Genomic DNA, 14806 nt, shown 5'->3' on the forward strand with positions numbered 1-14806 from the left:
TCCCAACAGTCTCACTCATCACATTTATCACCAATGAGAAGCAGTGGCATCTCCAGAGTGGGCAAGGTGGGGCCCGTGCCACAGAGCTGTTTGATCCCCAGTCCCCACCACTGAAGCAGTTGACCGGAACAGAAAAACACAGGCACCACACCTTGCCACCGAAATTATTGTAGCCAATCACTTTTCACTTCAAAAAAAGCAAATATTTTTGTAAATAAGAGTTTACATTTTTACTTAAACTGTTGAAATCTGCCTTTTTTATGTGTGTAGCTATCTATATACATAAAATATATGTGGCCGTTCATTTGAGTCCTTGCCTGGTGGTTTCCCCATTAGACTCTCTGCTCTGCCATCCTGGCCCATCTCCTCCTTGGTTTACTTCCTCATAGGGCCAGCTGTCCTGTTTTAACTTAAGCTGAATTTCTGGGAGTCACCTCCCTGGAGGTATGTGATCCTGTACTGGGGTGGGCCGGCCTGCCATCTTCCTGAATGGCCCCACACCTCTTCCAAATGGACCTCTCTCTGTAATACATGCATCCTGGGGGATTCTCACTTCTCAAACTTGTTTGTACAGTTTTCACACTGACAGCTGGGGCTGGATGCAATTCCTGTATTATTCTGGGTGCCTGGAGCCCCCTGTTCCACAAGTTAACCTGAGCTCCTCTAAATCCTGGGGCACAATTGTGGCTGGCGCACCCATGGGGTCCCACAGTCGCAGGCCCACATGCCTGCTTGTCTCCATGCTAGCTGGAGTGTAAACTGTTGAGTGAGCTCACAGTATAACCATTTGTTTTTTGTTCTTAGGCGAAATTCATTTTCCATTGTGTGTGCATATGGAAAATGTGCATTCTGACATGCTACTGACCTGCATTCCCCTCAACATTCCCGGGTGGACAGGGTGGTTCCCTCCCTTGCACCTGGAGACTGCACTTTGATACTTAAAAAGAGAGGCTTTTGATGCAAGCCATGCAGAATGTGGTAGTGAAGAATGTGGTATAGTTCACTCTGTTTACATTAGTGACCCAGGTTCTATTGCCCACCCACTATTGTGTTGAAGGGGACTGATGAAGGGTGAAGGGAGACTGCACTGATTGTTTTTAAAGTGCTCCTTTTTCATGACGAGTTCTGAATCTATGTCACACAAGAGAGTTATCTTGGTTGTTATGGGGAGATCTCTTGAACTAGCTTACAAGCCTCAGTGTGATATCCATCTGTAATCAAATAGGCCAACCATATATTCTGCAAGTAGACCTGTATAAATCATAAACACGGAAAAACAATGTTCCCTATGTAGGCATAACTTGAAACTTTTCAACCAATATTGTGTTACTGTGTAGACACTTCGGTAAATGGCAGTAAGGCTAGATACTGCACTGAGCTCTATTACAAGGATGGAAAGCATTTTCAGACTTATTGCACAAATAAAAAAAATTTGCCATGAAGGTGAAGACAGTTCAGTGCTTACTCTCGAGCTGTTGTGTTTTTAAGTAGGAAGGCATAAAGTGTATAACACATAGATTACATGCCGTGATATGTATAGTCTACTTCATAGTTGTGGCTTTGACGTTGATTAAATGCTATTGAGGAAGAGTAAAAAAGCACTATACTCGCCTAGCAACTTCAAAATGGCATTATAAACCTATGTGCTGAATTGTGTTTTGGCATTTTGTTTTAGAGAATATATTTATTTTGCCGTTAAAGCTCTCACGTTTCTCAATACAAAAATTTCACAAATGATATTGCAGAATGTCTTCAGCAAACAAAAGACCTAATAAAGAAACTGCTGCAACTCCGCACTAAACAAACAGAAAAGCTGCGTCGAGCCCAGAAAGGAGAACAAGTGACTTTCCTAACAAGTGTCCAGCAAACAGCAGAACCACTTGAATTTCTTAAGGTATTTTTCCTTCGACATTTACCTCCTTCCGGATCGCGTTGATTAAATAATAAATGTGTAAGAAAATGCCTCTGTTGTATCTTCACCTTTACTCCCACTTAAAGGAGTGCTGTTTTGCTACTGTTTCATTTTAAGAACAATAAGGTCTTTAAACATAACTTCCTGGAATGTTAAGGGTATTAATTCTCCAATTAAGGGTCCACGCATTTTATCTCATCTAGCTAAATTAAATGTTGACATTGCTTTCCTTCAGGAAACTCACCTTTCTGACACAGAATGTGCGAAACTTCAAAGAGGTTGGGTGGGTGAAGTTTTCTATTCACAAGGTGATGGTAAGCGCAATGGTGTTGCTATTCTTGTTCGCAGGTCGCTTCCTTTTACAGTTATCTCCCAAGAATCAGATGCTAATGGTAGATGGACATATGTCAGATTATCACTTAGAGGTGTTCCAATCTCTCTTTTTAATGTTTATAGCCCCACCAGTGGCGAACCCCTTTTTTGGGCTGAGTTTTCTCCACTCATTACCCAATTTATGGATGATAATTTCATCCTTGCGGGAGATTGTAACCACCCTCTTGATCCTTTTTTGGATAGGAAGTCTGATGCCACTTATATTCCCACAAAATCACATAAACTTTTTACCCAAGCTATATCCCAACATAAACTTGTTGACTCTTGGCGTTTATGTAACCCGACTTTGCAAGAATTTACTTTTTATTCACCCTCTCACCGTTCAAAGTCACGAATTGATTATATTTTTGTTTCCCATGATCTTGCTCAATCACTTACTGCGGCAGAAATTGGTCCGATACTACTCTCCGATCATGCCCCTGTGGTAGTTAGCCTTGACGTTCTCCCTAAAGTAGATGGCCCCAGAAGATGGCGTTTTAATAATGCCCTCCTTTTAGATCCCAAGTTTTCCAATTCCTTCACTACCTTTTTTGATGATTTTTTTCTTTTTAATGATGTCCCACCTGTTTCAAAACACAATCTTTGGGATGCTTTTAAAGCAGCTGCATGCGACTTCATTATTTATTTTGTCGCTAAAAAACGCAAGATTGCTCGCCAATTTACTAACTCCCTCCTTCATGACATTAAGCGATTGGAACACGCCTATTTCACTTCACATTCCTCTGATAGTCTGACAGCTCTAGTCGCTGCTAAGCTCAAATTTAACGAGAAGTCTACTGAAGATGCTTCTTTGTTTTTGCTAAAGTCAAGTGCCAAGTTTTATGGTTGTAGGAATAAAGCTGGCAAAATCCTTGCTAATTACTTAAAGGGTAAGCACAATAAGGTGAATATTGAATCGGTCTATGATACTAGTGCACGCTTACAACATAAGGATGCTGACATTCTTGCTACATTTTCCCATTTCTACGAAACTTTATATACTTCTGATACTCAATCTTTTCCAAAGTCTCTCACTCATTTCTTCTCCACCATTCAAAAACCTACACTTTTCCCTCCTGATCTTTCCTCCTTAGAATCTGACATCTCACAGAAAGAATTGCTCACTGCCCTCCAACGTCTTAAACTCAACAAAGCCCCTGGCCCAGATGGTTTCACCGTTGAGTTTTACCTCCATGTTTCCAAATTATTGATTCCAAAGCTCCATTCCCTTCTTCACTCTTTTGCTGAATTAGGTAATTCCTCAGGTACCTTTTCAGACGCTCACATTTGTTTAATACCTAAACCCGGAAAAGATGTCCACTATTGTAAAAACTATAGACCCATCTCCCTGGTCAATATCGATTATAACATTTTTGCCAAATCATTAGCGATAAGAATGGATCATTTGCTCCCTGACCTCTTAGGTGATGAACAATCAAGTTTTGTTAAAGGTCGTTACATTACTGATAATACTAGGCTATTATTTAACATACTAACAAAATCATCTCATCTCCAACATCCCCTTGCGGCGATAGCCCTGGACGCTGAGAAAGCGTTTGACAGGGTTGAATGGCCTTATCTCTTTCATACTCTTAGATGGTTCGGGTTTGGTCCTAAATTTACTTCCCTCATCTCACTATTATATTCTCATCCACGAGCTGCAGTCTATGCCAATGGCCAAATCTCTCCTTATTTTGACCTTGGTAGAGGTGTTCGCCAAGGATGTCCCCTCTCACCTTTTCTTTTCAACCTCGCCTTAGAACCCTTTTTGTCCAGATTACGCCAAAATCCTAATATCCATGGCTTTCAGACCAAAGATCTTTCCATTAAACTTGCAGCATATGCTGATGATATTTCACTTTTCATTTCGAACCCTGCGGCTTCCATCCCCGCTTTCCTGGAGGAAGTGCGGACTTTTTCCTCAATTTCTGGTTACAAACTCAATCATGATAAATGCGAGAACCTTCCCTTGACCAAATTCACTTTTAAACCTGATTTCAGCGCCTCTAATTTTACCTGGAGCTCCTCCCATATTAAATATTTGGGATTGCATATTTCCCCTTCCATTCCTGATACTGTTTCCCTTTGCCTTACTAAATTCAGAAATTATCCGACCTCACAGCTAAGTGGCACCCTCTTTACTTGTCTTGGTGGGGTCGCTTAGATACTATTAAAATGATGCTTTCCCCTATTGTCCTCTATACCCTCTCCAATATTCCCGTTTCTATTCCAGCTAAGTTTTTTAAGAAAATTAACTCAGTCCTGTCTTCCTTTTTATGGCATAATAATAAACCCAGAATGTCCCTTGCTAAACTTATTCACCCCGCTTCTGAAGGTGGTGTTAACTTTCTGGATTTCCCGGCTTATCACAAGGCTTTTTATTGCGTCAATCTTCCTTCTGGCTACAGGATCCTGATTCCCCTTGCCCTCTGTGGACTAAGGTTGAACGCCTTTTTCTTTCGCCTTTCTCTTTTGCTGAGTATATTTCCTTTTCGCGCAAGCCTTCCGCAATTCCTACTCCTATTCATAAATTCACTCTTAAACTCCTCCTATCCTCTATTCCTCCCCCTCCTGTGAGTATTACTGACTTTCTTTCATCCACTATTTGGCATAATAAATATCTTCTACTCCGGGGTAAGCCCTTTTACTGGAAATCTTGGAGAACCAAAGGTTTGCTTTGGATATCACAATTATGTTCACAATCTACCTTTTTGCCTTTTCATACCCTTTGTTCCACTTTTGATTTACCCCTCTCCTTTGCTCCCAAATACCTCCTCCTCAAAGCAACGGTCATGGAAACTTATAATAAGCTCTCCAACTCGATCCCCTCTCACATCTCACCTGAACCCACCATCCGTCTTCATTCTATTTTACGCACCCTTCCTAAAGCCTCTGTCATTTATAAACTTCTTCATTCACACACACTTCCCAGATCCAAAACCAAGGTGGAGGAACATTGGGAGAATGACTTTTCCGTTTTATGGCCAATATCCCTTTGGGACAAGATTTGGACAAAGATCCGTAAAACCTCTAGGGCTGCATCTTTAACACAATCTATATTTTTTTATATATAACCGCTTGCTTCACACTCCTTCCACTCTTCACAAGCATTTTCCTGCCACCTCAGATACATGCTGGTCTTGCTCTTTACCTAACGCCACCTTATTTCATATGCTATTCCTTTGCAAGAATGTACGTGCCTTCTGGTTACAAGTCTGGGCTCAAATTAATGTTATTTTTTCAACCAGTATTCCATTCTCCCCTACTCATATCTTTTTGGGTAGTCTCTCTCCTTGTTGGGACAAGACTGATCTTCATGTTCGTATTGTTGACTTATTACTGGCTGTTGCATTTCAACAAATTACTGTAAATTGGAAATCTTCCTCCACTATTACTTTCAAAGCATGGTGGTACAATGTTCGTCACAATCATAGACTTGATACTGCTTTTGTTTTTCCTGGCCAGTTGGCAGCTAAACGTGCTGATTTATGGCTTCCTGTTACGTTGTATTTAGATAATTGCATAACTCGTTCCTTTCGTCCACAACCTGCTCAGCAGGAGGTATCCAATCCCCCTTGATGCCCTTTCTCATTCCTCATTCTTTGCTAAGATATTTTACTGCATTATTTTAATTGTATTTGCTATTATTGTTTAATTATGATACCCTTTCTATTTACTTTCCTGCAACCCATGATGAGTTCATTCTGTTTCTTGTTGCTCATTTAACTATGTAATGTAGTTTGATTATTATTCCTGTGATTTCCTCTCCTTTCCTTTCCCCCCTATTGTTTCTCCTCATGACTCTTTTTTTTTTCTTTCTTTTTTATTATATTTTGTATTCTTACCTTGTGATATTATCAAATAAACTTATTTTGAACTTAAAAGAACAATAAGGTCACTAAATAGCAAACTTGTGTAATCAAATATTCATGTATTTTCAAGTGTAACATGCGTAAACCTGCATGTTGATTTTTCAAAAGAACAATTTCTGCTATGCCCTGCCTTACTGTTGCTGTAGACGATCGCCAGACACGCCCTCTCGATTTCTCTGTAATTACATTTTGGTGCACTGTGATCCTTCACACACTGGAATCCCCAGAGAGTTTCTTTTGACAGAACCTCCGCAGAGTTCTGGTATGGGGGCTCTTTGGTTTTAGAACGAGCAAGTTCTTAGTTTATTTGATCTTTTGTTTCGACTGGACTCTACAGTTGCTTAATCATGCATTTAGCTGTCTGCTTCTTGGACATTTTTAGGTCTCGGACCGGAAATGCTGGCTTGCCAGCTTCCGGTACGAGATCTTATGTTTCTTTGTAGTTTGGTTTAACCCGCCTCTCTCCTCCATTGGCTGGCTTCCTAAACGGAGGCCAGCCATTGGAGGAGAGAGCCGTCACTCCGATTTAGCCCCGTCTCTTTCGCATTCGGGGGCGTACATTTTGCTGTTCTTTAGCTCGTGACGTCGTCTGTCACTCAGAACAGAAAAACACGCCCCGAATGCGAAAATTACCATGCTTTCTCCGAGGCATTTCTGCTTTGCCTCGGAGAAAGACGGTGGTGGTTTCCAGAGCTGCTCTGCTTGTCCCCCCTCCCTCCGCCCGCAGCTCTCCTTCGTCCCGCTCCCACCCCACCTCCCTCCACCCGCAGCTCTCCTTCGTCCCGCTCCCACCCCTCCCTCCGCCCGCAGCTCTCATTCGTCCCGCTCCCCCTCCCTCCGCCCGCAGCTCTCATTCGTCCCGCTCCCCCCTACCTCCGCCCGCAGCTCTCATTCGTCCCGCCCCCCCCTCTCCCTCCCTCCGCCCGCAGCTCTCCGGTAGGCTGCTATCGCTTTCCTCGTTTGGATATGACACCCGTATCATGGTGTCAAGGATCGGGCAGGAGTTCGCCGGAGGCGTACGCCACCGCACTTGCCTCGGTACTCCATACGAGATGTGCCGCCTTGCAATCACCTGCCCAGTACACCTCGAACTCCGGGTCTCCAAAGTGCCTCGAGGACGCCGAGTACGCTGGAGGCGTACTGACTGAGAGGCTGCATCGCCTCCATGATCCCGTGAACTCCGCATCCAGAGAGAGGAGTCCGGCCACAAGAACCACGAGGTCCCACAGCCAGTGAAGGGAGCCGCCGCAGAGGAGCCCCTGCTACAGCAGCCCGGTGAGTGTGGGCATCTGGGGGGCTCAGCAGTAGTGCAAGAGCGGCCCCGGATGGTAGAGGGCCGCTCCATCGTCCGGTGGCAGCACCCAGGGGCATTACGGTTGTAGAGCCCTGAGAAGGTTCCAAGGGCATCTACGTACTTCAAGTCCCCCGAGCGGGACTTCCACGGAGGTGGGCTGCTTTATTTTATCGAGGCTCAGGGCATTTGCAATTTCGAGCCACGGAGGATCCTCCTGGACAGTGTTTATTTAGAGCCCCGAGAGACTCACACCGCACCTTTGCTGGATTCAGAGCCACGGAGGCTCAGAGGGGCAACTGGACGGGGACGGCCGGGATGTGTGTTATTTGGTATGGAGTATGCTTTCAATACATGTCATCTTGGTAGGGGAATGCTGGGACATGTAGTTTTTGGGGGAGTATGCCCCTTTTTTTAACAAAAATTGCATGTTCAGTACATGTCCTTTTGGAAGGGGAATGCTGGGACATGTAGTTTTCTGGGGTAAACTCAGTCTTTATGCGCTGGTGATTTAGTGTAAAAAGAAGGACCGGGATTGGCAGTGTTATCTATATTTGTTTGGCATTCTTGAACTGACCTTTAACTTCATGACTATTCTGTTTGGCTTTAAATCTTGATGTGTGATTCTCTTGCAATGCTATTTTAGATATCACAGTAATCCTTATGTATTGTTCGGTCTAGATTGCAGCTTGTGCGCCAACGTGATGCAATACACACGTTCCTCTTGACCTTTCACTACAGAGGCGGTGGTTCTGTGTCAAAATATTAAAGGTAATTACCAGCAACCTGACAACGTCACTAGACCCTGTCCCCAGCGCCTCCATCTCACCCTTAGAAACGTTTGGGAAGGGGCACTTTTATGACAGTTCCCTGAATGACCTAGACTAATCTTTACACTGATTACTATCTGTTATTCTTTCTGTCTATTCCCATGTAGCTTCCACTATCCGTGTTTTATCTGAGCTATTGTACTAATTGAATGAAAACTCTACAACCTTGAACTTTATCAAGTACATTGACTTGAACGCATAACTCTACAACCTTGAACCCTATCAAGTACATCGACTCGGGTAGGAGGTTTTGGGGTTACTACTCTGACAACTGCCTTTAAGTTGTAATCGAACTATCATATGGATTACTGTTTGTCACCCCTTTTCTCTGTTTCCCTGCAGCCTGTCATTATTCGTATTACAACTGAGTTATTTTACTGCCTGAACGAGAACTTTTCAACGTGTGACCCTATTGAACATTTTTACTCGAGTAGGAAATTCTTTCTGGTCTCGGGAACTTAGGATTTGAGTCCGGCTTTCTGTAACTGCTCTCTTATTGCTTTTAGCGTACAAGGGTGTGTGAAGACTGGTTTTCTCAATTGCGGGGCTCTGTATTTTTTATGCTATTTAGCTAAACGGCCTCCTAACTTTGCTATTACAATATTCTATTGTGTTTTATGACTACAGACTCAACTGGGGAACTGGGTGAAGCCTGCTCTTCCCAGAATTTTTGTTGTTGCGCATATCCGACGATTAATTTGAGCCGGGGATGCAAGTGGGTGATGTGAGAGACACAAATCGTTGTTTGGGGCCTCTTCGCCAGTTACGCCCTCTGTTGTTGATATGATAATATAATGATATATTTCTAATTATGATATGTTTTTCTCTCTGTTTATTTGGTGTTTTTGGAGCATAGAACTTGTAACTCTCTATCAGGTGGTCGTTGATATCATCTGTGTGTGTGCGTGGCTCTGTCTGTGAGTGTGTGTCTCTGTGTCCGCAAATACTCTCTACTACTCTCTAATGCTCACCTATTGCCATTGTAAATGACAATACTATTTATTTATGTTTTTTAAAATAAAAAAAATAGAAAAAATGTCATGAGCAATGCCAATAGCTCTACCTTTAATAATACCGAGACCATTGCATTGTAAATGCTTGTTAATGTATGTACTGACAATGTCCACTTTCTTGTAAATCTCATAGTGATTTTTGCTAAATCACTACGAGTCTGGGCTAAAGACAGCTTTAACTCATGTAATCATAAAATCGATAACTAAGGAAGACATGCAAGTACCATATAAAGAGGGTCTTTGGGTCAGCAGTCTTCAGCCCTTGGTCTATTCGAGAATCACTCACAGCGTACAGCAAGGACTAGTGGGTTAGCCCACTTGAACCATTGGCTATATTGCACTTTGAGACCTGAACACATGTGCACATCCAAAAATAGTGCACTTCAGTACTAGAGCTAGCGAGCCCAGTGTTATAGTAGTTCATTTTAATTTTTTTAAGTATATGCGAGCCACCTGAAGGTGTTTTTTTTATTTTGTATTTTTTAATTTCTATTGCATATGTTTGTAGAATACTGCAATGAAAAATGCAGGTTTGTTTAGGCCGAACCTATAGACCTTGCTCAGCTTGTTGTTTTTGTCGTTTTGTTGTTTTAAGCAAGTGTTCTTTTAGGCACTGGATACAAATAAATAGCTTTTCACTGAATTTATAGTATGGGGTTCTTTGTATCAATGTTTTAAAAGTCTGGTACAGTTTTGGATTTCATCCTCTATCAATCAATCAAACAGGGTTTTTGTAAAGCACGACAAATCACCTGTTAGGGTCTCAAAGTGTTAGGAGAGTGCAGGGGATGTAGTTCAGTCGAAGAGCCAGGTCTTGAGGTCCTTCCTAAATTGAGGCAGTGACGCTGATTACCTGAGATGCAGAGGAAGGGTGTTCCAGGTCTTAGCGGTGAGGTAGGAGAATGATCTTCCACCAGCTGAGGTCTTGCGGATCTGTGAGTCAGTGGCCAGTGCCAGTTGGGCAGAGATGTCTGGTGGGTGTGTAGAAGGAGAGGCGGTTGTTTAGGTATGCAGGTCCGGTGTTGTGGAGGGCTTTGTACGCTTGTGTGATGAACTTGAAGGTGATTATTTTGTTTGTCAGGAGCCAGTGAATATCTCTCAGGTGACTGGAGATGGGGCTTGCGGAGGGGGATGTTCAGGATAGGTCTGGCGGAGGCGTTCTGGGTGCACCGCAGTTTCTTCTGGAAAGATAATTCCTAAACATTTCCTGCTATGCTGTAATCAACTTGGCATCCAGGTTGCAGTTTTCTTCTTCAAAATGCACTTCTCTGTGGAATGTTCCTTTGGCCCAAATCTATTTTGTAGTTGACCCGTAAGCTATTGGCTTTCATTGAAATTTTTGACTGTGAAGCTTCTGTGCTTCCTTTTTCAAAAGGATTTTTGATGTCAGGTCATTGAATATGTCCTCTAAGCAATTCTCCTTTGCAAGAATGTTTGTTTCCCCTTCCCCTTTGCAAATGGGTTACCACCAGTTTAAAACTGGTGGTAAAGTATTACTGTTTTTTGCAACTGGAATTCAGCCACAAATTAGTGATACATACCATACTGATTCGGTATTTGGAAGGGAAGCTCCAAACATGCCCCTTTCGAATACTGAATCACAATAGCAAAATGCAATTTGGTAACAAGTTGCCATATTGTATTTTGGCTTTTGTAAATTGGTAAAAGCCTTTCTTCGATCGCAAACGGTCTGATGGGTCGTTTGCGACCGGAAACGTGCTTTGTACATCTAGCCTTTAGTGTGTTGTAGGAATTGCAGTTGCAAAAATGCTTTGGTATTGTTAAAAAAAGAGAATGTAAGAGGGATACTAACTAGAGCACCATCCACCCAAAAGCAATGCATATAAGAGCCCCTATTGGGCACACATTACCACATGTCCTTGCTACGGTTGTGTAATACTCTCATTTACTCTTTGTGATTAGGGGTACTTGGAATCTACATGTCCAAAAACCTGAGGCTTTTTATGGTTGAATGATTACAGCTGCTGTGCTGTGTTTAAACAAAATGAAGGCACTCATAGAAAATTAGGAAACCTTCCATGGTAATTACCAAAGGGAACACTGATGTGTAAATGTTACGTGTCCTCGGTTTCTCATCAATGGTATGCTCCTGAAAGAAAGTTCAGGGTATTGCAGCAAAACCTACATTTAGGTTATGTATTGTGATTGGTCAGCTCGTCACTAACAGTCTAGGGTCTGGTCTATTTAATGTAAGTTTTGAAGTGGTCATACCTATTCATTTGTGCTTGAATCTTATCCTAATTGTGTGTTGAGTCACTAACCCCTTCAGCTGTCTATATATTCTGTGTATATAAGGAGTGCTGGAACCATCATGCTAAAGTCATAAAAATGTGCCCATGGTGGTCTATGGTAATGGTTATTCACATGCCACCCAGCACATGATTAAATCCCTCGGCATCTTCAGACCTGCATATTATTTTGCTGGTGTTTCCAAACCAGAAAACAATGTCAGAATGTCTGCCTCAATAGTGTAGACGGTCTGAGGTACATAGTCTGCTGTCCATAGGTCAGTCACTTTAGGGAGTCCACCATCGGAGCCAGAGGAGACACTTAAGGCAGAAACATGATGTTTCATCTGACTCTAAATAGAGAAGGCAAACAAAGTGTTTGGCGGACCCCCTCCACCAAACTCGAAATTATGTCCTTGGTCCATGAGTCCTAAGTTCTTTATCATCCAAAATGGTTAAAGTTGCATGATTCTAGAACTTCTGATCTGAGAATATCCTCTTCTTCCTAATTACTATTTTTGACTAGAAAAGCACATGATCCTTTGTCTTCAGTGAATCATAAATTTAACTTGACAGGGCAGCAGGGCATTCCTGCCCATTTTGTTAGAGTGGTTCAAATGAATAAAACCTGTATGGAATTTTCAGCTTAGGAAACATTGAAGAATTTTATAAGACAGTAAAATCAATTCCTAAATCCTAATGTTAAGACATTGTAAGCCAGTGATAGAAGCAAAACAAAAACCTTTGTGCCAGAAAGTGCAGGGTTTATTAAGGACATAAAGGCAAGTGTTGTACAGTCTTTGTCTTTTTAGAGATGATTTTAGTTTGTTTCCTGTATTTTTGTAGCTTTACTCCAATTGCTGGCTGATGCAAATTCCATAAAATATGGATAGGGCAGTATGGGACTGTTTTAAATATTGTAGGTATGTTTCTGTCAATGACCGAATTCTAGTAGCAAAACAGTAATACTTTACCACTAGTTTAAACTGGTGATAAGCCATTCGCAATATCACTGATTAGCACTGGTTGTTTTCTTTCTTCATTGACATGGATTGTGATTTCCTAAGAAACCTGAGCAGTGTAGTCTCTGTTATATTACTGAATATAAGAATACGGCACATATTGCTTGCTTAAAAGTCACGGTTGTGCCGTTTATACTTAACCATCCATTCACCCTTTTGAACTCTTTCATACTTCCTGTGTTGGAAATCACTCTCACCCAAAGAGCAGCTGTCTACTTTTAGCAACATTCTGAAATCCTGTCCATCTCAAAAGGCATCCATTGAGTCTTCTGTTTCTTGTCTGAGTGTACTGTACTTAAAGCACTTAAAAAAACTTGTTACACACGATGGCCCTGATTTACAAAGAGCCCCAGAGGCTCTGCAGTTGTGGTGGGATCGCCGCACTGCAGTTTCCCATTGCGGAGATCCTGCCACAACTACAGAGACCCCCCCCCCCCCTAGAGCCGTAGAGCCTCCGTCCTGAGGTCAAAGTCTCTTTGTGAACCAGGGTCTATGTATTTGTTATAAAAGCATAAATGGTCTTCCAACAATGCCACCAGTGATGTCAATGGTGAAATGATATGTGATTTTACTAATGCCATAGGTATTCAGCCAAGGGCAAAGGTATGGTTCATTGCTCTCCATATCTAATGGTTTTTAGTATTTTTTAGGCTTCGATTCATAACCATTACAGTTCTGAATTTCATGGTTTATGAAAATATATTGTTTTTAAAAATACATATTGTTTTGTCATATGAGTAACATATGAGGTTTGACATCTTTTTAAAGTAAATGTGTTTGATTTTGTTATGATATCCTTTGTTACTTGCTCAATGTATGTAAAGGACATTTCCTGTGTGTAAGAAATTGTGTTCTTGGTTCAGGGGGCTGGATACCCCACTCAGAAGGTAACAACAATGCTTGTTATGGTGAATAAATTAACCTCTGCTTAACCCTCTGGTAGCTTGTCTCAAAACAGTCAGGCTGAACTTTAGAGGCAAAGCATATGCAGCCACAAACAGCAATAAAGTAAAAACACAAAACAAGATATTATCCTGAACCAGTTTAGAAAAATAGAGTACATTTTATTAAATAAAATGATACCGTAACGACAAAATCCAATCATCAGATCCAGAGAAATGCATTTTTATATTTTTAAGTAGATATAGTATGTAAAAGCACAAAGTGCCACTCGCAGTCGTCTGCTGGACTGGGGTAAATTAACAAGTACAGGTTGACCACAATGGAGCGCAAGCTGGATACAGGAACCAGGTTAGTCCCATTAAAAAAGTTACAGTCCTAAAATCCAGCACAGCGAATTCCATTTGTGGTAGAGGAGGCCCCAAGGAGCAGGAAGAATGTCGCTGATGGTCTTTGCTTGGTACAAAGAGCAGGCCTTGAGTCATTGCCAGTTGTCTCTATAGTACGCAGATCTGGTCGGATGTTGCAGACAGTTGTTGCTCGAGCTTCACATTAGCAGTCACGATGGGCTGCTGTTGGGTTTAAAGACTCAAAAGGTGTCACAGTTAAGCATAAAGTGCTATGGGAACAGGTAGCTGAGTTGAAAAACAAACTACCAAGAGCTCACGTGATACACATGCTGCGTCATGTGATGGCATTCGCATTGAAGGGAATTCATTGGCTGATGAAGCTGTAAAGGGAGCAGTATGAACTGCTGCCGCAGCTGCAATCACTTGTTCAAAAACAAGAATAGACAGACAGATAATGGTAGCTGTTATCGCTTCACGCAAAAACAGCACAGTCTTACCAAAAGGTTTTCCACTCAAGTACTCCTACAAGTTAGATGCAAACAACATTCCATACGCCCAGATTCCAGAAGTGGGGGATAGAGTAATACCAAACATGGATCGTAGATTAGGCTTAATACTAGCTGCATACCAGGGTCTAGGTTCCCCGCACCCAGGGATTACAGCAACAGTTTTATTATTGAAAGTATGCTATTGGTGGCCAGGGTTAACTAAACAAATGAAGAATTTTGTCCTTAATTGCGACATCTGCCAGCAGATGAAGGGTTCCACCATGGCGCATCCAGTGCAGACACCTTTGCTAATATCAGACAGACCAATCGCTTGTGTCTATTTGGACCACTGTAGCCCCCTTTATTCGGATGGGGCTTACAAGTATATCTTGATGGCAGTGGACTTATGCTCTAGATTCCTATGGGTATAGCCTCAGCGCTCAGCTGACACTCCAACTGTTATAAAAGACTTGTGAGTCTATTTATAGGGACATACGCAGTTGGCAC

General features: G+C 42.1%; 1 protein-coding gene across 1 annotated transcript in view; it reads left to right on the forward strand.

The window, feature by feature from the left end:
- EVC (EvC ciliary complex subunit 1) overlaps positions 1–14806 on the forward strand; it is a 609121-nt gene that overhangs the window by 288665 nt on the left and 305650 nt on the right. The window contains exon 10 of the mRNA XM_086964104.1: positions 1746–1894. Within this exon, the coding sequence (XP_086820230.1) occupies positions 1746–1894 (149 nt within the window). The remainder of the gene's footprint in view (positions 1–1745; positions 1895–14806) is intronic.

The sequence above is a fragment of the Lissotriton vulgaris genome, chromosome 3_2, assembly GCF_964263255.1.
Source record: "Lissotriton vulgaris chromosome 3_2, aLisVul1.2, whole genome shotgun sequence".
Taxonomy (NCBI): domain Eukaryota; kingdom Metazoa; phylum Chordata; class Amphibia; order Caudata; family Salamandridae; genus Lissotriton; species Lissotriton vulgaris.